At 42.3% G+C, this 26,186-nt stretch overlaps 1 protein-coding gene across 2 annotated transcripts in view; it reads left to right on the top strand.

Annotated features, from left to right (window-relative positions):
• Positions 1–26,186, top strand: part of MAP2K4 (mitogen-activated protein kinase kinase 4) — a 1,109,040-nt gene that overhangs the window by 936,926 nt on the left and 145,928 nt on the right. For both annotated transcript variants that reach the window (XM_053710735.1, XM_053710724.1), the window contains exon 13: positions 533–681. In XM_053710735.1, the coding sequence (XP_053566710.1) occupies positions 533–681 (149 nt within the window). The remainder of the gene's footprint in view (positions 1–532; positions 682–26,186) is intronic.

Genomic DNA, 26,186 nt, shown 5'->3' with positions numbered 1-26,186 from the left:
AAATCCCCATTTTTTTTTATTTAACTTTTTTTATTAATGTACCTTTTGAAATAGCAGATGATTATTTTTCAAATAAGTTCTTGGAGGTTGGTAGCTGCTAAGGGAGCTAAGATCAAAGGGTTTAAAGAACCTCCTCCATCCAACTACCTAACTTTTTTTTGTTCTGCCCCTTTTGTGATGTCACCATGTGCGTGTGATGATGTCACTGGTACTCCCAAAGTGCCAACCACTATGCCACCAATGATCCACACCTTTAGTGCGGGGGATCACAGAAAACTGCATTTGATTAGCAATCCCCCTGCTTGATGAAAAGGGCTGGTCTCATGTGACCCACATGTCACAATGCACAGCATTAAAGAGGTTAAATATAGCTAGCAACAGGAATGTTTGTATTATTAGAGATGCCAAATGTACAATCCCACTCCCAAACACCTCGCTGCACCATGTGATTGTTGTTGATATAATTAGTGCGTCCCTCATTATCCAGCTTATGTACATTTCTCTCGTGACGTACCACTCTTTTGCCTCACAGTATGAGCTAGCCACAGGCCGCTTCCCATATCCCAAATGGAACAGTGTATTTGATCAACTGACGCAGGTGGTGAAGGGTGACCCGCCGCAGCTAACCAATTCCGAGGAACGAGAGTTTTCACCAAGCTTCATCAACTTTGTCAATTTGTGGTAAGTGACTTGTTCTTTCTCAAAGGGGGGACAGTGGGCACAGCTTTTCAATATGTTTGTGTCCGAAGACCTTCGGCTACCTCTCTGTGTGTTCCAAACCCACCTCTGGCGTTTATTGCCAAAAAGCTCTATTTTGTTCCAGTAGTGTCTGGCTAACTGAAGATGCTTGAGTTTATTTTGGATGAGAGTAGAGGCTTTTCTTTCTAATGACACTGTGAGTCCACGGATCATCATCAATTACTGTTGGGAATATCACTCCTGGCCAGCAGGAGGAGGCAAAGAGCACCACAGCAGAGCTGTTAAGTATCACTTCCCTACCCACAACCCCCAGTCATTCTCTTTGCCTGCGGTGCAAGGAGGTGGTGAATTTTTCGGTGTCTGATCTACAATCAAGATTTTATTATTTTAAAGCAGAGTAGGTTTGCTCTGATCTTTCCTGGGGTCTAGCCTTTGCCCACATCAGTCTCTTCAGTAGGGCAGTGGTGGCTTTTAAGCAGTTAGGAACTTGTAACGTGTGCTTTGCTGAGTTTTCCTAACAGGTTGCTGTCCTGGTATAGAAGCCTGAGTAGGTTTACTCTGTCTTTCTTTTTTCCACAGGTCTCTGTGAGGAGTGGCATCCTTTCATACTTTGTGAGGTCGTCTGACTGCCGGATGACGTGAATGCAGGTAAGTGCCCTTTTTTTGTCTTCTGGGGCTAGGAGGCAAGCACTGAAAGGGTTAAGGATCCTCTGCAGTTAAAGGGACAATTTATCCTTGGTTAGGATCTTTAAGGCAGTGGCAGGCACTTTTTTGCTGTGACTTTGGAGACTTAGGAGTTAATTCCCTTCACAACATGGAAGGATTAACTCTCTAATGTGGGCTCAGAGTTTTATGCTTTAACCCCTTAAGGACACAGCCATTTTTCAATTTCTTTCCCTTAAGGACCAGGGCTATTTTTACATTTCTGCGGTGTTTGTGTTTAGCTGTAATTTTCCTCTTACTCATTTACTGTACCCACACATATTATATACCGTTTTTCTCGCCATTAAATGGACTTTCTAAAGATACCATTATTTTCATCATATCTTATAATTTACTATAAAAAATTTTATAAAATATGAGGAAAAAATGGAAAAAAACACACTTTTTCTAACTTTGACCCCCAAAATCTGTTACACATCTACAACCACCAAAAAACACCCATGCTAAATAGTTTCTAAATTTTGTCCTGAGTTTAGAAATACCCAATATTTACATGTTCTTTGCGTTTTTCGCAAGTTATAGGGCAATAAGTACAAGTAGCACTTTGCTATTTCCAAACCACTTTTTTTCAAAATTAGCGCTAGTTACATTGGGACACTGATATTTTTCAGGAATCCCTGAATATCCCTTGACATGTATATATATTTCTCCAACATAGGTGTGTCCGGTCCACGGCGTCATCCTTACTTGTGGGATATTCTCTTCCCCAACAGGAAATGGCAAAGAGCCCAGCAAAGCTGGTCACATGATCCCTCCTAGGCTCCGCCTTCCCCAGTCATTCTCTTTGCCGTTGTACAGGCAACATCTCCACGGAGATGGCTTAGAGTTTTTTGGTGTTTAACTGTAGTTTTTATTCTTCAAAAAATTAGAGGGTTTGCTTAAAAAGATGTTTGTGCAGCAAGGTTACCTTCTACAACCAATTTCATGCATTGTTCCTGTCACTACAGCAGCGTGTTTCTGGTTCGATGAACTAGAAAAGGCGCTCAATAAAGATTCTTCTTATGAGGAGATTTTGGACAGAATTCATGCTCTCAAATTGGCTAACTCTTTCACCTTAGACGCCACTTTGCAATTGGCTAGATTAGCGGCGAAAAATTCTGGGTTTGCTATTGTGGCGCGCAGAGCGCTTTGGCTAAAATCTTGGTCAGCGGATGCGTCCTCCAAGAATAAATTGCTTAACATTCCTTTCAAGGGGAAAACGCTGTTTGGCCCTGACTTGAAAGAGATTATTTCTGATATCACTGGGGGTAAGGGCCACGCCCTTCCTCAGGATAGGTCTTTCAAGGCTAAAAAAAAAAACCAAATTTTCGTCCCTTTCGCAGAAACGGACCAGCCACAAGTGCTACATCCTCTAAGCAAGAGGGTAATACTTCTCAAGCCAAGCCAGCCTGGAGGCTAATGCAAGGCTGGAACAAAGGTAAGCAGGCCAAGAAACCTGCCACTGCTACCAAGACAGCATGAGATGTTGGCCCCCGATCCGGGACCGGATCTGGTGGGGGGCAGACTCTCTCTCTTCGCTCAGGCTTGGGCAAGAGATGTTCTGGATCCTTGGGCGCTGGAAATAGTCTCCCAAGGTTATCTTCTGGAATTCAAGGGGCTTCCCCCAAGGGGGAGGTTCCACAGGTCTCAATTGTCTTCAGACCACATAAAAAAACAGGCATTCTTACATTGTGTAGAAGACCTGTTAAAAATGGGAGTGATTCATCCTGTTCCATTAGGAGAACAAGGGATGGGGTTCTACTCCAATCTGTTCATAGTTCCCAAAAAAGAGGGAACATTCAGACCAATCTTAGATCTCAAGATCCTAAACAAGTTTCTCAAGGTTCCATCGGTCAAAATGGAAACCATTCAAACAATTCTTCCTTCCATCCAGGAAGGTCAATTCATGACCACGGTGGATTTAAAGGATGCGTATCTACATATTCCTATCCACAAGGAACATCATCGGTTCCTAAGGTTCGCCTTTCTGGACAAGCATTACCAGTTTGTGGCACTTCCGTTCGGATTAGCCACTGCTCCAAGAATTTTCACAAAGGTACTGGGGTCCCTTCTAGCGGTGCTAAGACCAAGGGGCATTGCAGTAGTACCTTACTTGGACGACATTCTGATTCAAGCGTCGTCCCTTCCACAAGCAAAGGCTCACACGGACATCGTCCTGGCCTTTCTCAGATCTCACGGGTGGAAAGTGAACGTAGAAAAAAGTTCTCTATCTCCGTCAACAAAAGTTCCCTTCTTTGGAACAATAATAGACTCCTTAGAAATGAGGATTTTTCTGACAGAGGCCAGAAAATCAAAACTTCTAAACTCTTGTCAAGTACTTCATTCTGTTCCTCTTCCTTCCATAGCGCAGTGCATGGAAGTAATAGGTTTGATGGTCGCGGCAATGGACATAGTTCCTTTTGCGCGAATTCATCTGAGACCATTACAACTGTGCATGCTCAGTCAGTGGAATGGGGATTATACAGACTTGTCTCCGACGATACAAGTAGATCAGAGGACCAGAGATTCACTCCGTTGGTGGCTGTCCCTGGACAACCTGTCACAGGGGATGAGCTTCCGCAGACCAGAGTGGGTCATTGTCACGACCGACGCCAGTCTGGTGGGCTGGGGCGCGGTCTGGGGTCTCCTGAAAGCTCAGGGTCTTTGGTCTCGGGAAGAATCTCTTCTCCCGATAAATATTCTGGAACTAAGAGCGATATTCAATGCTCTCAAGGCTTGGCCTCAGCTAGCAAAGGCCAAATTCATACGGTTTCAATCGGACAACATGACGACTGTTGCGTACATCAACCATCAGGGGGGAACAAGGAGTTCCCTGGCGATGGAAGAAGTGACCAAAATCATTCAATGGGCGGAGTCTCACTCCTGCCACTTGTCTGCAATCCACATTCCAGGAGTGGAAAATTGGGAAGCGGATTTTCTGAGTCGTCAGTCATTTCATCCGGGGGAGTGGGAACTCCATCCGGAAATCTTTGCCCAAATTACTCAGTTGTGGGGCATTCCAGACATGGATCTGATGGCCTCTCGTCAGAACTTCAAGGTTCCTTGCTACGGGTCCAGATCCAGGGATCCCAAGGCGACTCTAGTAGATGCACTAGTAGCACCTTGGACCTTCAAACTAGCGTATGTATTCCCACCGTTTCCTCTCATCCCAAGGCTGGTAGCCAGGATCTATCAGGAGAGGGCATCGGTGATCTTGATAGCTCCTGCGTGGCCACGCAGGACTTGGTATGCAGACCTGGTGAATATGTCATCGGCTCCACCATGGAAGCTACCTTTGAGACGGGACCTTCTTGTTCAAGGTCCGTTCGAACATCCGAATCTGGTCTCACTCCAACTGACTGCTTGGAGATTGAACGCTTGATTTTATCAAAGCGAGGGTTCTCAGATTCTGTCATTGATACTCTTGTTCAGGCCAGAAAGCCTGTAACTAGAAAAATCTACCATAAAATATGGAAAAGATATATCTGTTGGTGTGAATCTAAAGGATTCCCTTGGGACAAGATAAAAATCCCTAAGATTCTATCCTTTCTTCAAGAAGGTTTGGAGAAAGGATTATGTGCAAGTTCTTTGAAGGGACAGATTTCTGCTTTGTCTGTGTTACTTCACAAAAATCTGGCAGCTGTGCCAGATGTTCAAGCTTTTGTTCAGGCTCTGGTTAGAATCAAGCCTGTTTACAAACCTTTGACTCCTCCTTGGAGTCTCAATTTAGTTCTTTCAGTTCTTCAGGGGGTTCCGTTTGAACCCTTACATTCCGTTGATATTAAGTTATTATCTTGGAAAGTTTTGTTTTTGGTTGCAATTTCTTCTGCTAGAAGAGTTTCAGAGTTATCTGCTCTGCAGTGTTCTCCTTATCTGGTGTTCCATGCAGATAAGGTGGTTTTGCGTACTAAACCTGGTTTTCTTCCGAAAGTTGTTTCTAACAAAAACATTAACCAGGAGATAGTCGTGCCTTCTTTGTGTCCGAATCCAGTTTCAAAGAAGGAACGTTTGTTGCACAATTTGGATGTAGTTCGTGCTCTAAAATTCTATTTAGATGCTACAAAGGATTTTAGACAAACATCTTCCTTGTTTGTTGTTTATTCTGGTAAAAGGAGAGGTCAAAAAGCAACTTCTACCTCTCTCTCTTTTTGGCTTAAAAGCATCATCAGATTGGCTTACGAGACTGCCGGACGGCAGCCTCCTGAAAGAATCACAGCTCATTCCACTAGGGCCGTGGCTTCCACATGGGCCTTCAAGAACGAGGCTTCTGTTGATCAGATATGTAAGGCAGCGACTTGGTCTTCACTGCACACTTTTACAAAATTTTACAAATTTGATACTTTTGCTTCTTCTGAGGCTATTTTTGGGAGAAAGGTTTTGCAAACCGTGGTGCCTTCCATCTAGGTGACCTGATTTGCTCCCTCCCTTCATCCGTGTCCTAAAGCTTTGGTATTGGTTCCCACAAGTAAGGATGACGCCGTGGACCGGACACACCTATGTTGGAGAAAACAGAATTTATGTTTACCTGATAAATTACTTTCTCCAACGGTGTGTCCGGTCCACGGCCCGCCCTGGTTTTTTAATCAGGTCTGATAATTTATTTTCTTTAACTACAGTCACCACGGTATCATATGATTTCTCCTATGCAAATATTCCTCCTTTACGTCGGTCGAATGACTGGGGAAGGCGGAGCCTAGGAGGGATCATGTGACCAGCTTTGCTGGGCTCTTTGCCATTTCCTGTTGGGGAAGAGAATATCCCACAAGTAAGGATGACGCCGTGGACCGGACACACCGTTGGAGAAAGTAATTTATCAGGTAAACATAAATTCTGTTTTTTTTAGAAGACATCCCAAAGTAATGATCTAGGCCCATTTTGGTATATTTCATGCCACCATTTCACCGCCAAATGAGATCAAATAAAGAAAAAATTCACTTTTTCATAATTTTTTTTCACAAACTTTAGGTTTCTCACTGAAATTATTTGCAAACAGCTTGTGCAATTATGGCATAAATGGTTGTAAATACTTCTCTGGGATCCCCTTTGTTCATAAATAGCAGACATATATGGCTTTGGCATTGCTTTTTGGTAATTAGAAGGCCGCTAAATGCCTCTGCGCACCACACATGTATTATGCCCAGCAGTGAAGGGGTTAATTAGGGAGCATGTAGGGAGCTTCTAGGGTTAATTTTAGCTTTAGTGTAGTGTAGTAGACAACCCCAAGTATTGATCTAGGCCCATCTTGGTATATTTCATGCCACCATGTCACCGCAAAATGCGATCAAATAAAAAAAAATGTTAAATTTTTTTACAATTTTAGGTTTCTCACTGAAATTATTTACAAACAACTTGTGCAATTATGGCATAAATGGTTGTAAATGCTTCTCTGGGATCCCCTTTGTTCAGAAATAGCAGACATATATGGCTTTTGTGTTGCTTTTTGGTAATTAGAAGGCTGCTAAATGCTGCTGCGCATCACACGTGTATTATGCCCAGCAGTGCAGGGGTTAATTAGATAGCTTGTAGGGAGCTTGCAGGGTTAATTTTAGCTTTAGTGTAGAGATCAGCCTCCCACCTGAAAGATCCCACCCCCTGATCCCTCCCAAACATCTCTCTTCCCTCCCCCACCCCACAATTGTCCCCGCCATCTTAAGTACTGGCAGAAACTCTGCCAGTACTAAAATAAAAGGCTTTTTTTTTTTTATGAATTTTTTTTTTTAAAAAAATATATGTTTAGCTGTGATGGACCCCCCCCTTAGCCCCTAACCTCTCTGATCCCCCCCAAACAGCTCTATAACACTTGCAAACATCCTATTTGCTGCCATCTTGGGTACTGGCAGCTGTCTGCCAGTACCCAATTTGCCTCCAAAAAATGTTTATTTTTATTTTTTTTCATGTAATTAAATGTTTCTTTCATGTAATTAGCAAGAGTCCATGAGCTAGTGACGTATGGGATATACATTCCTACCAGGAGGGGCAAAGTTTCCCAAACCTCAAAATGCCTATAAATACACCCCTCACCACACCCACAATTCAGTTTTACAAACTTTGCCTCCGATGGAGGTGGTGAAGTAAGTTTGTGCTAGATTCTACGTTGATATGCGCTCCGCAGCAAGTTGGAGCCCGGTTTTCCTCTCAGCGTGCAGTGAATGTCAGAGGGATGTGAGGAGAGTATTGCCTATTTGAATGCAGTGATCTCCTTCTACGGGGTCTATTTCATAGGTTCTCTGTTATCGGTCGTAGAGATTCATCTCTTACCTCCCTTTTCAGATCGACGATATACTCTTATATATACCATTACCTCTGCTGATTCTCGTTTCAGTACTGGTTTGGCTATCTGCTATATGTAGATGAGTGTCCTGGGGTAAGTAAGTCTTATTTTCTGTGACACTCCAAGCTATGGTTGGGCACTTTGTTTATAAAGTTCTAAATATATGTATTCAAACATTTATTTGCCTTGACTCAGAATGTTCAACTTTCCTTATTTTCAGACAGTCAGTTTCATATTTGGGATAATGCATTTTAATTTAACATTTTTCTTACCTTAAAATTTGACTTTTTCCCTGTGGGCTGTTAGGCTCGCGGGGGCTGAAAATGCTTCATTTTATTGCGTCATTCTTGGCGCTGACTTTTTTGGCGCAAAAATTCTATTTCCGTTTCCGGCGTCATACGTGTCGCCGGAAGTTGCGTCATTTTTTGACGTTATTTTGCGCCAAAAATGTCGGCGTTCCGGATGTGGCGTCATTTTTGGCGCCAAAAAGCATTAAGGCGCCAAATAATGTGGGCGTCTTATTTGGCGCGAAAAAAATATGGGCGTCGCTTTTGTCTCCACATTATTTAAGTCTCATTTTTTATTGCTTCTGGTTGCTAGAAACTTGTTCTTTGGCATTTTTTCCCATTCCTGAAACTGTCATTTAAGGAATTTGATCAATTTTGCTTTATATATATATGTTGTTTTTTCTCTTACATATTGCAAGATGTCTCACGTTGCATCTGAGTCAGAAGATACTACAGGAAAATCGCTGTCAAGTGCTGAATCTACCAAAGCTAAGTGTATCTGCTGTAAACTTTTGGTAGCTATTCCTCCAGCTGTTTGTATTGATTGTCATGACAAACTTGTTAAAGCAGATAATATTTCCTTTAGTAAAGTACCATTGCCTGTTGCAGTTCCTTCAACATCTAAGGTGCAGAATGTTCCTGATAATATAAGAGATTTTGTTTCTGAATCCATAAAGAAGGCTATGTCTGTTATTTCTCCTTCTAGTAAACGTAAAAAATCTTTTAAAACTTCTCTCCCTACAGATGAATTTTTAAATGAACATCATCATTCTGATTCTGATGATTCCTCTGGTTCAGAGGATTCTGTCTCAGAGGTTGATGCTGATAAATCTTCATATTTATTTAAAATGGAATTTATTCGTTCTTTACTTAAAGAAGTACTAATTGCTTTAGAAATAGAGGATTCTGGTCCTCTTGATACTAATTCTAAACGTTTAGATAAGGTATTTAAAGCTCCTGTGGTTATTCCAGAAGTTTTTCCTGTTCCTAATGCTATTTCTGCAGTAATTTCCAAAGAATGGGATAATTTGGGTAATTCATTTACTCCTTCTAAACGTTTTAAGCAATTATATCCTGTGCCGTCTGACAGATTAGAATTTTGGGACAAGATCCCTAAAGTTGATGGGGCTATTTCTACCCTTGCTAAACGTACTACTATTCCTACGTCAGATGGTACTTCGTTTAAGGATCCTCTAGATAGGAAAATTGAATCCTTTCTAAGAAAAGCTTATCTGTGTTCAGGTAATCTTCTTAGACCTGCTATATCTTTGGCTGATGTTGCTGCAGCTTCAACTTTTTGGTTGGAAACTTTAGCGCAACAAGTAACACATAGTGATTCTCATGATATTATTATTCTCCTTCAGCATGCTAATAATTTTATCTGTGATGCCATTTTTGATATTATCAGAGTTGATGTCAGGTTTATGTCTCTAGCTATTTTAGCTAGAAGAGCTTTATGGCTTAAAACTTGGAATGCTGATATGGCTTCTAAATCAACTTTACTTTCCATTTCTTTCCAGGGTAACAAATTATTTGGTTCTCAGTTGGATTCCATTATTTCAACTGTTACTGGTGGGAAAGGAACTTTTTTACCACAGGATAAAAAATCTAAAGGTAAAAACAGGGCTAATAATCGTTTTCGTTCCTTTCGTTTCAACAAAGAACAAAAGCCTGATCCTTCATCCTCAGGAGCAGTTTCAGTTTGGAGACCATCTCCAGTCTGGAATAAATCCAAGCCAGCTAGAAAGGCAAAGCCTGCTTCTAAGTCCACATGAAGGTGCGGCCCTCATTCCAGCTCAGCTGGTAGGGGGCAGGTTACGTTTTTTCAAGGAAATTTGGATCAATTCTGTTCACAATCTTTGGATTCAGAGCATTGTTTCAGAAGGGTACAGAATTGGTTTCAAGTTGAGACCTCCTGCAAAGAGATTTTTTCTTTCCCGTGTCCCAGTAAATCCAGTAAAAGCTCAAGCATTTCTGAAATGTGTTTCAGATCTAGAGTTGACTGGAGTAATTATGCCAGTTCCAGTTCCGGAACAGGGGATGGGGTTTTATTCAAATCTCTTCATTGTACCAAAGAAGGAGAATTCTTTCAGACCAGTTCTGGATCTAAAAATATTGAATCGTTATGTAAGGATACCAACGTTCAAGATGGTAACTGTAAGGACTATCTTACCTTTTGTTCAGCAAGGGAATTATATGTCCACAATAGATTTACAGGATGCATATCTGCATATTCCGATTCATCCAGATCATTATCAGTTCCTGAGATTCTCGTTTCTGGACAAGCATTACCAATTTGTGGCTCTGTCGTTTGGCCTAGCTACAGCTCCAAGAATTTTTACAAAGGTTCTCGGTGCCCTGCTGTCTGTAATCAGAGAACAGGGTATTGTGGTATTTCCTTATTTGGACGATATCTTGGTACTTGCTCAGTCTTTACATTTAGCAGAATCTCATACGAATCGACTTGTGTTGTTTCTTCAAGATCATGGTTGGAGGATCAATTTACCAAAAAGTTCTTTGATTCCTAAGACAAGGGTAACTTTTCTGGGTTTCCAGATGGATTCAGTGTCCATGACTCTGTCTTTAACAGACAAGAGACGTCTAAAGTTGATTGCAGCTTGTCGAAACCTTCAGTCACAATCATTCCCTTCGGTAGCCTTATGCATGGAAATTCTAGGTCTTATGACTGCTGCATCGGACGCGATCCCCTTTGCTCGTTTTCACATGCGACCTCTTCAGCTCTGTATGCTGAAGCAATGGTGCAAGGATTACACGAAGATATCTCAATTAATATCTTTAAAACCGATTGTTCGACACTCTCTAACATGGTGGACAGATCACCATCGTTTAATTCAGGGGGCTTCTTTTGTGCTTCCGACTTGGACTGTAATTTCAACAGATGCAAGTCTCACAGGTTGGGGAGCTGTGTGGGGATCTCTGACGGCACAAGGAGTTTGGGAATCTCAGGAGGTGAGATTACCGATCAATATTTTGGAACTCCGTGCAATTTTCAGAGCTCTTCAGTTTTGGCCTCTTCTGAAGAGAGAATCGTTCATTTGTTTTCAGACAGACAATGTCACAACTGTGGCATACATCAATCATCAAGGAGGGACTCACAGTCCTCTGGCTATGAAAGAAGTATCTCGAATTTTGGTTTGGGCGGAATCCAGCTCCTGTCTAATCTCTGAGGTTCATATCCCAGGTGTAGACAATTGGGAAGCGGATTATCTCAGTCGCCAAACGTTGCATCCGGGCGAATGGTCTCTTCACCCAGAGGTATTTCTTCAGATTGTTCAAATGTGGGAACTTCCAGAAATAGATCTGATGGCGTCCCATCTAAACAAGAAACTTCCCAGGTATCTGTCCAGATCCCGGGATCCTCAGGCGGAGGCAGTGGATGCATTATCACTTCCTTGGAAGTATCATCCTGCCTATATCTTTCCGCCTCTAGTTCTTCTTCCAAGAGTAATCTCCAAGATTCTGAAGGAATGCTCGTTTGTTCTGCTGGTAGCTCCGGCATGGCCTCACAGGTTTTGGTATGCGGATCTTGTCCGGATGGCCTCTTGCCAACCGTGGACTCTTCCGTTAAGACCAGACCTTCTGTCACAAGGTCCTTTTTTCCATCAGGATCTGAAATCCTTAAATTTAAAGGTATGGAGATTGAACGCTTGATTCTTGGTCAAAGAGGTTTCTCTGACTCTGTGATTAATACTATGTTACAGGCTCGTAAATCTGTATCTCGAGAGATATATTATAGAGTCTGGAAGACTTATATTTCTTGGTGTCTTTCTCATCATTTTTCCTGGCATTATTTTAGAATACCGAGAATTTTACAGTTTCTTCAGGATGGTTTAGATAAGGGTTTGTCCGCAAGTTCTTTGAAAGGACAAATCTCTGCTCTTTCTGTTCTTTTTCACAGAAAGATTGCTATTCTTCCTGATATTCATTGTTTTGTACAAGCTTTGGTTCGTATAAAACCTGTCATTAAGTCAATTTCTCCTCCTTGGAGTTTGAATTTGGTTATGGGAGCTCTTCAAGCTCCTCCGTTTGAACCTATGCATTCATTGGACATTAAATTACTTTCTTGGAAAGTTTTGTTCCTTTTGGCCATCTCTTCTGCCAGAAGAGTTTCTGAATTATCTGCTCTTTCTTGTGAGTCTCCTTTCTCCAACATAGGTGTGTCCGGTCCACGGCGTCATCCTTACTTGTGGGATATTCTCTTCCCCAACAGGAAATGGCAAAGAGCCCAGCAAAGCTGGTCACATGATCCCTCCTAGGCTCCGCCTTCCCCAGTCATTCTCTTTGCCGTTGTACAGGCAACATCTCCACGGAGATGGCTTAGAGTTTTTTGGTGTTTAATCTCTTCGCTCAGGCTTGGGCAAGAGATGTTCTGGATCCTTGGGCGCTAGAAATAGTCTCCCAAGGTTATCTTCTGGAATTCAAGGGGCTTCCCCCAAGGGGGAGGTTCCACAGGTCTCAATTGTCTTCAGACCACATAAAAAAACAGGCATTCTTACATTGTGTAGAAGACCTGTTAAAAATGGGAGTGATTCATCCTGTTCCATTAGGAGAACAAGGGATGGGGTTCTACTCCAATCTGTTCGTAGTTCCCAAAAAAGAGGGAACATTCAGACCAATCTTAGATCTCAAGATCCTAAACAAGTTTCTCAAGGTTCCATCGTTCAAAATGGAAACCATTCGAACAATTCTTCCTTCCATCCAGGAAGGTCAATTCATGACCACGGTGGATTTAAAGGATGCGTATCTACATATTCCTATCCACAAGGAACATCATCGGTTCCTAAGGTTCGCATTTCTGGACAAGCATTACCAGTTTGTGGCACTTCCGTTCGGATTAGCCACTGCTCCAAGAATTTTCACAAAGGTACTAGGGTCCCTTCTAGCGGTGCTAAGACCAAGGGGCATTGCAGTAGTACCTTACTTGGACGACATACTGATTCAAGCGTCGTCCCTTCCACAAGCAAAGGCTCACACGGACATTGTCCTGGCCTTTCTCAGATCTCACGGGTGGAAAGTGAACGTAGAAAAAAGTTCTCTATCTCCGTCAACAAGGGTTCCCTTCTTGGGAACAATAATAGACTCCTTAGAAATGAGGATTTTTCTGACAGAGGCCAGAAAATCAAAACTTCTAAACTCTTGTCAAATACTTCATTCTGTTCCTCTTCCTTCCATAGCGCAGTGCATGGAAGTAATAGGTTTGATGGTAGCGGCAATGGACATAGTTCCTTTTGCGCGAATTCATCTAAGACCATTACAACTGTGCATGCTCAGTCAGTGGAATGGGGACTATACAGACTTGTCTCCGACGATACAAGTAGATCAGAGGACCAGAGATTCACTCCGTTGGTGGCTGTCCCTGGACAACCTGTCACAGGGGATGAGCTTCCGCAGACCAGAGTGGGTCATTGTCACGACCGACGCCAGTCTGGTGGGCTGGGGCGCGGTCTGGGGACCCCTGAACGCTCAGGGTCTTTGGTCTCGGGAAGAATCTCTTCTCCCGATAAATATTCTGGAACTGAGAGCGATATTCAATGCTCTCATGGCTTGGCCTCAGCTAGCAAAGGCCAAGTTCATACGGTTTCAATCAGACAACATGACGACGGTTGCGTATATCAACCATCAGGGGGGAACAAGGAGTTCCCTGGCGATGGAAGAAGTGACCAAAATCATTCAATGGGCGGAGACTCACTCCTGCCACTTGTCTGCAATCCACATCCCAGGAGTGGAAAATTGGGAAGCGGATTTTCTGAGTCGTCAGACATTTCATCCGGGGGAGTGGGAACTCCATCCGGAAATCTTTGCCCAAATTACTCAATTGTGGGGCATTCCAGACATGGATCTGATGGCCTCTCGTCAGAACTTCAAGGTTCCTTGCTACGGGTCCAGATCCAGGGATCCCAAGGCGACTCTAGTAGATGCACTAGTAGCACCTTGGACCTTCAAACTAGCTTATGTATTCCCGCCGTTTCCTCTCATCCCCAGGCTGGTAGCCAGGATCAATCAGGAGAGGGCATCGGTGATCTTGATAGCTCCTGCGTGGCCACGCAGGACTTGGTATGCAGACCTGGTGAATATGTCATCGGCTCCACCATGGAAGCTACCTTTGAGACGAGACCTTCTTGTTCAAGGTCCGTTCGAACATCCGAATCTGGTCTCACTCCAACTGACTGCTTGGAGATTGAACGCTTGATCTTATCAAAGCGAGGGTTCTCAGATTCTGTCATTGATACTCTTGTTCAGGCCAGAAAGCCTGTAACTAGAAAAATCTACCACAAAATATGGAAAAAATATATCTGTTGGTGTGAATCTAAAGGATTCCCTTGGGACAAGATAAAAATTCCTAAGATTCTATCCTTTCTTCAAGAAGGTTTGGAGAAAGGATTATCTGCAAGTTCTTTGAAGGGACAGATTTCTGCCTTGTCTGTGTTACTTCACAAAAAGCTGGCAGCTGTGCCAGATGTTCAAGCCTTTGTTCAGGCTCTGGTTAGAATCAAGCCTGTTTACAAACCTTTGACTCCTCCTTGGAGTCTCAATTTAGTTCTTTCAGTTCTTCAGGGGGTTCCGTTTGAACCCTTACATTCCGTTGATATTAAGTTATTATCTTGGAAAGTTTTGTTTTTGGTTGCAATTTCTTCTGCTAGAAGAGTTTCAGAATTATCTGCTCTGCAGTGTTCTCCTCCTTATCTGGTGTTCCATGCAGATAAGGTGGTTTTGCATACTAAACCTGGTTTTCTTCCGAAAGTTGTTTCTAACAAAAACATTAACCAGGAGATAGTCGTTCCTTCTTTGTGTCCGAATCCAGTTTCAAAGAAGGAACATTTGTTGCACAATTTGGATGTAGTTCGTGCTCTAAAATTCTATTTAGATGCTACAAAGGATTTTAGACAAACATCTTCCTTGTTTGTTGTTTATTCTGGTAAAAGGAGAGGTCAAAAAGCAACTTCTACCTCTCTCTCTTTTTGGCTTAAAAGCATCATCAGATTGGCTTACGAGACTGCCGGACGGCAGCCTCCTGAAAGAATCACAGCTCATTCCACTAGGGCTGTGGCTTCCACATGGGCCTTCAAGAACGAGGCTTCTGTTGATCAGATATGTAAGGCAGCGACTTGGTCTTCACTGCACACTTTTACTAAATTTTACAAATTTGATACTTTTGCTTCTTCTGAGGCTATTTTTGGGAGAAAGGTTTTGCAAGCCGTGGTGCCTTCCATCTAGGTGACCTGATTTGCTCCCTCCCTTCATCCGTGTCCTAAAGCTTTGGTATTGGTTCCCACAAGTAAGGATGACGCTGTGGACCGGACACACCTATGTTGGAGAAAACAGAATTTATGTTTACCTGATAAATTACTTTCTCCAACGGTGTGTCCGGTCCACGGCCCGCCCTGGTTTTTTAATCAGGTCTGATAATTTATTTTCTTTAACTGCAGTCACCACGGTATCATATGATTTCTCCTATGCAAATATTCCTCCTTTACGTCGGTCGAATGACTGGGGAAGGCGGAGCCTAGGAGGGATCATGTGACCAGCTTTGCTGGGCTCTTTGCCATTTCCTGTTGGGGAAGAGAATATCCCACAAGTAAGGATGACGCCGTGGACCGGACACACCGTTGGAGAAAGTAATTTATCAGGTAAACATAAATTCTGATTTTTCATCAGGATAAGGCGGTGTTGCGAACTTCTTTTGAATTTTTACCTAAAGTTGTGAATTCCAACAACATTAGTAGAGAAATTGTGGTTCCTTCATTATGTCCTAATCCTAAGAATTCTAAGGAGAAATCGTTGCATTCTTTGGATGTTGTTAGAGCTTTGAAATATTATGTTGAAGCTACGAAATCTTTTCGTAAGACTTTTAGTCTATTTATCTTTTCCGGTTCTAGAAAAGGCCAGAAAGCTTCTGCCATTTCTTTGGCATCTTGGTTGAAATCTTTAATTCATCTTGCCTATGTTGAGTCGGGTAAAACTCCGCCTCAGAGAATTACAGCTCATTCTACTAGGTCAGTTTCTACTTCCTGGGCGTTTAGGAATGAAGCTTCGGTTGACCAGATCTGCAAAGCAGCAACTTGGTCCTCTTTGCATACTTTTACTAAATTCTACCATTTTGATGTATTTTCTTCTTCTGAAGCGGTTTTTGGTAGAAAAGTACTTCAGGCAGCGGTTTCAGTTTGAATCTTCTGCTTATGTTTTTCGTTAAACTTTATTTTGGGTGTGGATTATTTTCAGCAGGAATTGGCTGTCTTTATTTTATCCCTCCCTCTCTAGTGACTCTTGTGTGGAAAGATCCACATCTTGGGTAATCATTATCCCATACGTCACTAGCTCATGGACTCTTGCTAATTACATGAAAGAAAACATAATTTATGTAAGAACTTACCTGATAAATTCATTTCTTTCATATTAGCAAGAGTCCATGAGGCCCGCCCTTTTTTTGTGGTGGTTATGATTTTGTATAAAGCACAATTATTCCAATTCCTTATTTTATATGCTTTCGCACTTTTTTATCACCCCACTTCTTGGCTATTCGTTAAACTGAATTGTGGGTGTGGTGAGGGGTGTATTTATAGGCATTTTGAGGTTTGGGAAACTTTGCCCCTCCTGGTAGGAATGTATATCCCATACGTAACTAGCTCATGGACTCTTGCTAATATGAAAGAAATGAATTTATCAGGTAAGTTCTTACATAAATTATGTTTTTCTGTAGTGTAGCTGCCCCCCCTAATACCCTCCTCCCTCTCCCCCTCCCAGATCCTTTTGAAAATTATTTCCCCCCCTCCCTCTCCCTCTCTCCCCCCCTCCCTCTCCCTCTCTCCCATTCATAAATTCATTGGTGGCAGTGGCTGTTACGCGATCGCGCGCACATATGCGCGCGCACGCGCGCTCCCTGCAGGTCCCGGCACCCGGCGTGCACATTGCACATTCAGGAACCGGATGCCGGGTAGCGATGGGCCGCCCACCCGCCTCCCTGAAGCTGCTCCCACCCACCAACGATCGGGCCCATCGCTACCGGTGCAGAGAGGGCCACAGAGTGGCTCTCTCTGCATCGGTTTGGGAAAAAAGGTATTGCAGTGATGCCTCAATGTTGAGGCATCACAGCAATACCTTGAAAGCGGCTGGAAGCGATCAGGATCGCTTCCAGCCGCTTTAAACCCTGATGTCGTACAGGGTACGTCGCTGGTCTTTAAAGACCAGGTTGTGTGCGACGTACCCTGTACGACATGTGTCGTTAAGGGGTTAACCTTAATTTGTGTGGGCAAGAAATGGAGTTAGAAAATCTCTGTTCATGCATTATTAAACAGTTTGAGGACTGTTTTTTTGAGGCGGGTCATGTTAGGAGAGTGCAACTTTTATTAGTGGTGTTTTTTATATGGGGCTGTGTGTTCCAATAGAGAAGCGCAGTGCTGTTTCTCTTGTAAGGTGTATCCAGTCCATGGATCATCCATTACTTGTGGGATATTCTCATTCCCAACAGGAAGTTGCAAGAGGACACCCACAGCAGAGCTGTTATATAGCTCCTCCCCTAACTGCCATATATCCAGTCGTTCTCTTGCAACTCTCAACAAGCATGGAGGTAGAAAGAGAGAGTGGTGAAAAATAGTTAGTTTTTTTTTCTTCAATCAAAAGTTTGTTATTTTTAAATGGTACCGGAGTTGTACTATTTTATCCAAGGCAGTAAATAGAAGAACAATCTGCCTGAGTTTTCTATGATCTTAGCAGGTTGTAACTAAGATCCATTGCTGTTCTCACATATGTCTGAGGAGAGAGGTAACTTCAGCGGGAGAATGGCGTGCAGGTTACTCTGCTATGAGGTATGTGCAGTTACAATTTGTTCTAGAAATGGAAATGCTAGAAAATGCTGCTAATACCGGATTAATGTAAGTTAAGCCTGAATACAGTGATTTAATAACGACTGGTATCATGCTTACTCTCAGGGGTAATACCCTTATAATATTGCAATATAAAACGTTTGCTGGCATGTTTAATCGTTTTTATATATGCTTTGGTGATAAAACTTTATTGGGGCCTAGTTTTTTCCACATGGCTGGCTTAAATTTTGCCTAGAAACAGTTTCCTGAGGCTTTCCACTGTTGTAGTATGAGTGGGAGGGGCCTATTTTAGCGCTTTTTTGCGCAGTTAAAATTACAAACTGTGACATCCAGCTTCCCTCAGGAGTCCCCTGTATGCTATAGGACATCTCTAAAGGGCTCAAAGGCTTTCCAAAGTCGTTTATTGGGGAAGGTAGGGCCACAGCAGGCTGTGGCAGTTTGTTGTGACTGTTAAAAAAACGTCTATCGTTTTTTTGATCCGTTTTTTTAACTAAGGGGTTAATCATCCATTTGCAAGTGGGTGCAATGCTTATTACATACACTGTAAAAATTTAGTTTGATTTACTGCCTTTTTTCACTGTTTTTCAAATTTTGACAATTTGTTTCTCTTAAAGGCACAGTACTGTTTTTTATATTTGCTTGTTAACTTGATTTAAAGTGTTTTCCAAGCCTGCTAGTCTCATTGCAAGTCTGTACAAACATGTCTGACATAGAGGAAACTCCTTGTTCATTATGTTTAAAAGCCATGGTGGAACCCCCTCTTAGAATGTGTACCAAATGTACTGATTTCACTTTAAGCAATAAAGATCATATTCTGTCTTTAAAAAATTTATCACCAGAGGAATCTGACGAGGGGGAAGTTATGCCGACTAACTCTCCACACGTGTCAGATCCTTTGACTCCCACTCAAGGGACTCACGCTCAAATGGCGCCAAGTACATCTAGGGCGCCCATAGCGATTACTTTACAAGACATGGCGGCAGTCATGGATAATACACTGTCAGCGGTATTAGCCAAACTACCTGAATTTAGAGGTAAGCGAGATAGCTCTGGGCTTAGAAATGCAGAGCATACTGACGCTTTAAGAACCATGTCTGATACTGCCTCACAATATGCAGAAGCTGAGGAAGGAGAGCTTAAGTCTGTGGGTGATGTTTCTGACTCAGGAAAGATGATGCAACCTGATTCTGATATTTCTACATTTAAATTTTAGCTTGAACACCTCCGTGTGTTGCTCAGGGAGGTTTTAGCTGCTCTGAATGACTGTGATACAATTGCAGTGCCAGAGAAATTGTGTAGACTGGATAAATACTATGCAGTGCCGTTCTCTCCCCCTCCTATTTTTAGAAAAATGTTTCCAATAGACGCCACCACACGGGACTTATGGCAGTCAGTCCCTAAGGTGGAGGGAGCAGTTTCTACTCTAGCAAAGCGTACTACTATCCCTGTCGAGGATAGTTGTGCTTTTTTAGATCCAATGGATAAAAAATTAGAAGGTTACCTTAAGAAAATGTTTATTCAACAAGGTTTTATCCTACAGCCCCTTGCATGCATTGCTCCTGTCACTGCTGCTGCGGCGTTCTGGTTTGAGTCTCTGGAAGAGGCTTTACAGGTAGCGACTCCATTGGATGAGATACTTGGCAAGCTTAGAGCACTTAAGCTAGCCAATTCTTTTGTTTCTGATGCCATTGTTCATTTGACTAAACTAACGGCTAAGAATTCTGGTTTTGCTATACAGGCGCGCAGGGCGATATGGCTTAAATCATGGTCAGCTGACGTGACTTCAAAATCTAAGCTGCTTAACATTCCCTTCAAGGGGCAGACCCTATTCGGGCCTAGTTTGAAGGAGATTATTGCTGATATCACTGGAGGAAAAGGTCATGCCCTTCCTCAGGACAGGTCCAAATAAAGGGACAAACAGTCTAATTTTCGTGCCTTTCGAAACTTCAAGGCAGGTGCAGCATCAACTTCCTCTAATGCAAAACAAGAGGGAACTTTTGCTCAGTCCAAGACGGTCTGGAGACCAAACCAGACCTGGAACAAAGGTAAGCAGGCCAAAAAGCCTGCTGCTGCCTCTAAGACAGCATGAAGGAATGGCCCCCTATCCGGTAACGGATCTAGTAGGGGGCAGACTTTCACTCTTCGCCCAGGCGTGGGCAAGAGATGTCCAGGATCCCTGGGCGGTGGAAATTATATCCCAGGGATATCTTCTGGACTTCAAAGCTTCCCCCCCCCCCCAAAAGGGAGATTTCACCTTACACAATTATCTGCAAACCAGATAAAGAGAGAGGCATTCTTACACTGTGTACGAGACCTCCTAGTTATGGAAGTGATCCATCCAGTTCCAAAGGAGGAACAGGGACAGGGTTTTTACTCAAATCTGTTTGTGGTGCCCAAAAAAGAGGGAACCTTCAGACCAATTTTGGATCTAAAGATCTTAAACAAATTCCTCAGAGTTCCATCATTCAAGATGGAGACTATTCGTACCATCCTACCTATGATCCAGGAGGGTCAATATATGACTACAGTGGATTTAAAGGATGCTTATCTTCACATTCCGATACACAAAGATCATCATCGGTTTCTCAGGTTTGCCTTTCTAGACAGGCATTACCAGTTTGTAGCTCTTCCCTTTGGATTAGCTACAGCCCCAAGAATCTTTACGATGGTTCTAGGGTCGCTTCTGGCGGTCCTAAGGCCGCGGGGCATAGCAGTGGCCCCTTATTTAGACGACATCCTGATACAGGCGTCAAACTTCCAAATTGCCAAGTCTCATACGGACGTAGTACTGGCATTTCTGAGGTCGCATGGGTGGAAAGTGAACGAGGAAAAGAGTTCTCTATCCCCTAGATAGATAGATTCTGTAGAAATGAAAATTTACCTGACGGAGTCCAGGTTATCAAAGCTTCTAAATTCCTGCCGTGTTCTTCATTCCATTCCGCGCACTTCGGTGGCTCAGTGCATGGAAGTAATCGGCTTAATGGTAGCGGCAATGGACATAGTGCCGTTTGCACGCTTACATCTCAGACTGCTGCAACTATGCATGCTCAGTCAGTGGAACAGGGATTACACAGATTTGTCCCCTCTACTAAATCTGGATCAAGAGACCAGGGATTCTCTTCTCTGGTGACTATCTCGGGTCCATCTGTCCAAAGGTATGGTCTTTCGCAGGCCAGATTGGACAATTGTAACAACAGATGCCAGCCTTTTAGGTTGGGGTGCAGTCTGGAACTCCCTGAAGGCCCAGGGATCGTGGACTCAGGAGGAGACACTCCTTCCAATAAATATTCTGGAACTGAGAGCGATATTCAATGCTCTTCAGGCTTGGCCTCAGTTAGCAACTCTGAGGTACATCAGATTTCAGTCGGACAACATCACGACTGTGGCTTACATCAACCATCAAGGGGGAACAAGAAGTTCCCTAGCGATGTTAGAAGTTTCAAAAATAATTCGCTGGGCAGAGATTCACTCTTGCCACCTATCAGCTATCCATATCCCAGGTGTAGAGAACTGGGAGGCGGATTTTCTAAGTCGTCAGACTTTTCATCCGGGGGAGTGGGAACTCCATCCGGAGGTGTTTGCACAATTGATTCATCGTTGGGGCAAACCAGAACTGGATCTCATGGCGTCTCGCCAGAACGCCAAGCTTCCTTGTTACGGATCCAGGTCCAGGGATCCCAAGGTGACGCTGATAGATGCTCTAGCAGCGCCCTGGTTTTTCAACCTGGCTTATGTGTTTCCACCGTTTCCTCTGCTCCCTCGACTGATTGCCAAGATCAAGCAGGAGAGAGCATTGGTGATTTTGATAGCGCCTGCGTGGCCACGCAGGACCTGGTATGCAGATCTAGTGGACATGTCATCCTTTCCACCATGGACTCTGCCTCTGAGACAGGACCTTCTACTTCAGGGTCCTTTCAACCATCCAAATCTAATTTCTCTGAGACTGACTGCCTGGAGATTGAACGCTTGATTTTATCAAAGCGTGGCTTCTCCGAGTCAGTCATTGATACCTTAATACAGGCACAAAAGCCTGTCACCAGGAAAATTTACCATAAGATATGGCGTAAATATCTTTATTGGTGTGAATCCAAGGGTTACTCATGGAGTAAGGTCAGGATTCCCAGGATATTATCCTTTCTCCAAGAAGGTTTGGAAAAAGGATTGTCAGCTAGTTCCTTAAAGGGACAGATTTCTGCTCTGTCTATTCTTTTGCACAAGCGTCTGGCAGATGTTCCAGACGTTCAGGCATTTTGTCAGGCTTTAGTTAGAATCAAGCCTGTGTTTAAACCTGTTGCTCCGCCATGGAGCTTAAATTTGGTTCTTAAAGGGATGGTAAACTCAGTATAGGCATAATATTTCATCAAGATTGTCTATTTTTATTACATCTTCACACAAAATTTCCATTAAAACATGATATAGGCATTTACTTACTATTTCCTAATAAAGAATATACTGGTTCCGTAAAATCGCCAGCCCACCGTGACGTCACATAAATTTTTCCTTTGTGTGTCCAATGATCTTTCCTGTCGCTAGACAGGCTTCCTGCAATACATTTTTTGCGCATGCGCCCTAACAACCAATTCCTAGGATCGTAACAACCAATCAGCAGATTTTGCGCGTGCACATTCTATTTGACGCATGCGTGTTATGTTAGTTTCAACACGGCACTCCGTTAGGACTTATGGAATATTAACCTTTTCTAAATGGGTAAGACTGCTCGCACACCCGATACACAGAAATGTTGCGATCGCAATGAAAAAGTAAACATTGAATGTCACAAGTCAATGTTTACTTGATATACTCATGCAAACCAATGCGCATGCGTTAAAAATTAGAATATCGGGAGCAAACATTCTGACGTGAGGAGAGGGTGGAGACAGGACAAAGCACATAATAGTGTTAGAGATAGATAAGAGGGGCGGAGTAAGGCGGAGAGAAGCAGAGCAACAAGGTTAAATAAAATTATTAAAATTTACAATAAAATACATATAAATATATAAAACGGATAATGCGGTTTAGTAAATTATAAACATACAAATGTAAATATGTGATTATCAATTAAATGAGTTTACCATCACTTTAAGGTTCTTCAAGGAGTTCCGTTTGAACCCCTTCATTCCATAGATATCAAACTTTTATCTTGGAAAGTTCTTTTTTTTTGGTAGCTATTTCCTCGGCTCGTAGAGTCTCCAAGTTATCTGCCTTACATTGTGATTCTCCTTATCTGATTTTCCATACGGATAAGGTAGTTCTGCGTACCAAACCTGGGTTTTTACCTAAGGTGGTATCTAACAAGAATATCAGTCAAGAGATTGTTGTTCCATCTTTGTGTCCTAATCCTTCTTCAAAGAAGGAACGTCTATTACACAATCTGGACGTGGTTCGAGCTTTAAAGTTTTACTTACAAGCTACTAAAGATTTTCGTCAAACATCTGCTTTGTTTGTTGTCTACTCTGGACAGAGGAGAGGTCAAAAGGCTTCGGCAACCTCTCTTTCTTTTTGGCTAAGAAGCATAATCCGCTTAGCCTATGAGACTGCTGGACAGCAGCCTCCTGAAAGGATTACAGCTCATTCTACTAGAGCTGTGGCTTCCACTTGGGCCTTTAAAAATGAGGCTTCTGTTGAACAGATTTGCAAGGCGGCGACTTGGTCTTCGCTTCATACTTTTTCAAAATTCTACAAATTTGATACTTTTGCTTCTTCGGAGGCTATTTTTGGGAGAAAGGTTTTACAGGCAGTGGTACCTTCCGTTTGAGTACCTGCCTTGTCCCTCCCTTCATCCGTGTACTTTAGCTTTGGTATTGGTATCCCACAAGTAATGGATGATCCGTGGACTGGATACACCTTACAAGAGAAAACACAATTTATGCTTACCTGATAAATTTATTTCTCTTGTGGTGTATCCAGTCCACGGCCCGCCCTGTCATTTTAAGGCAGGTAATTTTTAAATTTAAACTATAGTCACCACTGCACCCTATGGTTTCTCCTTTCTCGGCTTGTTTTTGGTCGAATGACTGGATATGGCAGTTAGGGGAGGAGCTATATAACAGCTCTGCTGTGGGTGTCCTCTTGCAACTTCCTGTTGGGAATGAGAATATCCCACAAGTAATGGATGATCCATGGACTGGATACACCACAAGAGAAATAAATTTATCAGGTAAGCATAAATTGTGTTTTTTTATGGTGAGTTGGGGCTTTCATAGCCTTCGACGGCATTAAGTCAATCCATGCACTGCCGTTTTTTCTTGGCTGACCCCGCCTGCTCTCCATTTCGGAAAGGCACAATTTTAGGCTGTGTTCAACTATAGTGAATTTGAGAAGTGTGAAGCGCCATGTTAATGACTGAAAGGCACGCTTCTTCTCTGGGTCAACTTGGGTTCCCGTCCCCTTCTTTACCCTGAGGCGGAGAAGCGCCATTTTAGACTTTTCATGAGCCGATTATGTGATCACGCCCCTTTTTCTAATTCTCCGGCTTGATCGGAATGTTTTTTTTTAATAATATGCCACTATATGTTAAGAGCTGCTGCTTATGGAAATTGCACACGATTGTGTGTACATTGTTTTGGCTTATTAAATAACATTCATTGTATTCCTTCTGTGTGTTGTATGTGTTGTTCTAGAAGGGTTTAAAGATTGTTTATTGGAACGTTCATTGTATTCCTTCTGTGTGTTGTATGTGTTGTTCTAGAAGGGTTTAAAGATTGTTTATTGGAATGTTCATTGTATTCCTTCTGTGTGTTGTATGTGTTGTTCTAGAAGGGTTTAAAGATTGTTTTTTGGAACGTTCATTGTATTCCTTCTGTGTGTTGTATGTGTTGTTCTAGAAGAGTTTAAAGATTGTTTATTGGAACGTTCATTGTATTCCTTCTGTGTGTTGTACTTGTTGTTCTAGAAGGGTTTATAGATTTATAGATTATGTTTATTGGAACATTCATTGTATTCCTTCTGTGTGTTGTACTTGTTGTTCTAGAAGGGTTTATAGATTATGTTTATTGGAACGTTCATTGTATTCCTTCTGTGTGTTGTTCTTGTTGTTCTAGAAGGGTTTATAGATTATGTTTATTGGAACGTTCATTGTATTCCTTCTGTGTTGTACTTGTTGTTCTAGAAGGGTTTATAGATTATGTTTATTAGAACGTTCATTGTATTCCCTTCCTTCTGTGTTGTACTTGTTGTTCTAGAAGGGTTTATATATTATGTTTATTGGAACGTTCATTGTATTCCCTCTGTGTGTTGTACTTGTTGTTCTAGAAGGGTTTATAGATTATGTTTATTGGAACGTTCATTGTATTCCTTCTGTGTGTTGTACTTGTTGTTCTAGAAAGGTTTATAGATTATGTTTATTGGAACGTTCATTGTATTCCTTCTGTGTGTTGTACTTGTTGTTCTAGAAGGGTCTATAGATTGTTTATTGGAACGTTCATTGTATTCCTTCTGTGTTGTACTTGTTGTTCTAGAAGGGTTTATATATTATGTTTAATGGAACGTTCATTGTATTCCCTCTGTGTGTTGTACTACTTGTTCTAGAAGGGTTTATAGATTATGTTTATTGGAACGTTCATTGTATTCCTTTTGTGTTGTACTTGTTGTTCTTGAAGGGTTTATAGATTATGTTTATTGGAACGTTCATTGTATTCCTTCTGTGTGTTGTACTTGTTGTTCTAGAAGGGTTTATAGATTGTTTATTGGAACGTTCATTGTATTCCTTCTGTGTGTTGTACTTGTTGTTTTAGAAGGGTTTATAGATTATGTTTATTGGAACGTTCATTGTATTCCTTCTGTGTGTTGTACTTGTTGTTCTAGAAGGGTTTATAGATTATGTTTATTGGAACGTTCATTGTATTCCTTCTGTAAAGACAAGAGGAGACAGATGCGCCACATGGCCCAATATTGTTTGGTCCAAAACAAATGAATGAGTATATAAGGAATAAACTCACATTTGAGAAAGCACCTCAGTCAGTGCTGTAGAGATAGTCTGGGATCTATAACAGTCACCCAGCAGACCAAACTCCCGCACAGGTGTAGTATCTTTATTTAGAATGATAAGAGAGACACAGGTGCCAATATGGCCTAGTATAGCAGGAACAGTGGTGATTAAGTGCCAATGGTAAGAGAGGTACTCACAATAGTTGTAGCATCTCCCTTGATGCTATAGGAGCAGGATGGGGTCAATTCAGTCACCCACCAGACTTAATATGAGGCACCCAGGACAGTGTGTGGATCCAGAAGTCAGCCAAGATCAGGAAAAACCCAGATAAAATCCCTTGGCAAAAGGGACAACTCACAGAAATGATAGTAGCAAGTGTTCCAAGTTAAAAAATTGGTTTATTAAAAAATTAAAAACACAGGCATATACTCATTAATTTGTTTTGGACCAAACAATAT

The sequence above is a fragment of the Bombina bombina genome, chromosome 1 (assembly GCF_027579735.1).
Source record: "Bombina bombina isolate aBomBom1 chromosome 1, aBomBom1.pri, whole genome shotgun sequence".
Lineage (NCBI taxonomy): Eukaryota > Metazoa > Chordata > Amphibia > Anura > Bombinatoridae > Bombina > Bombina bombina.
The sequence above is the reverse complement of the archived record's forward strand: the minus strand, read 5'-3'. Positions and strand labels throughout refer to the sequence as shown.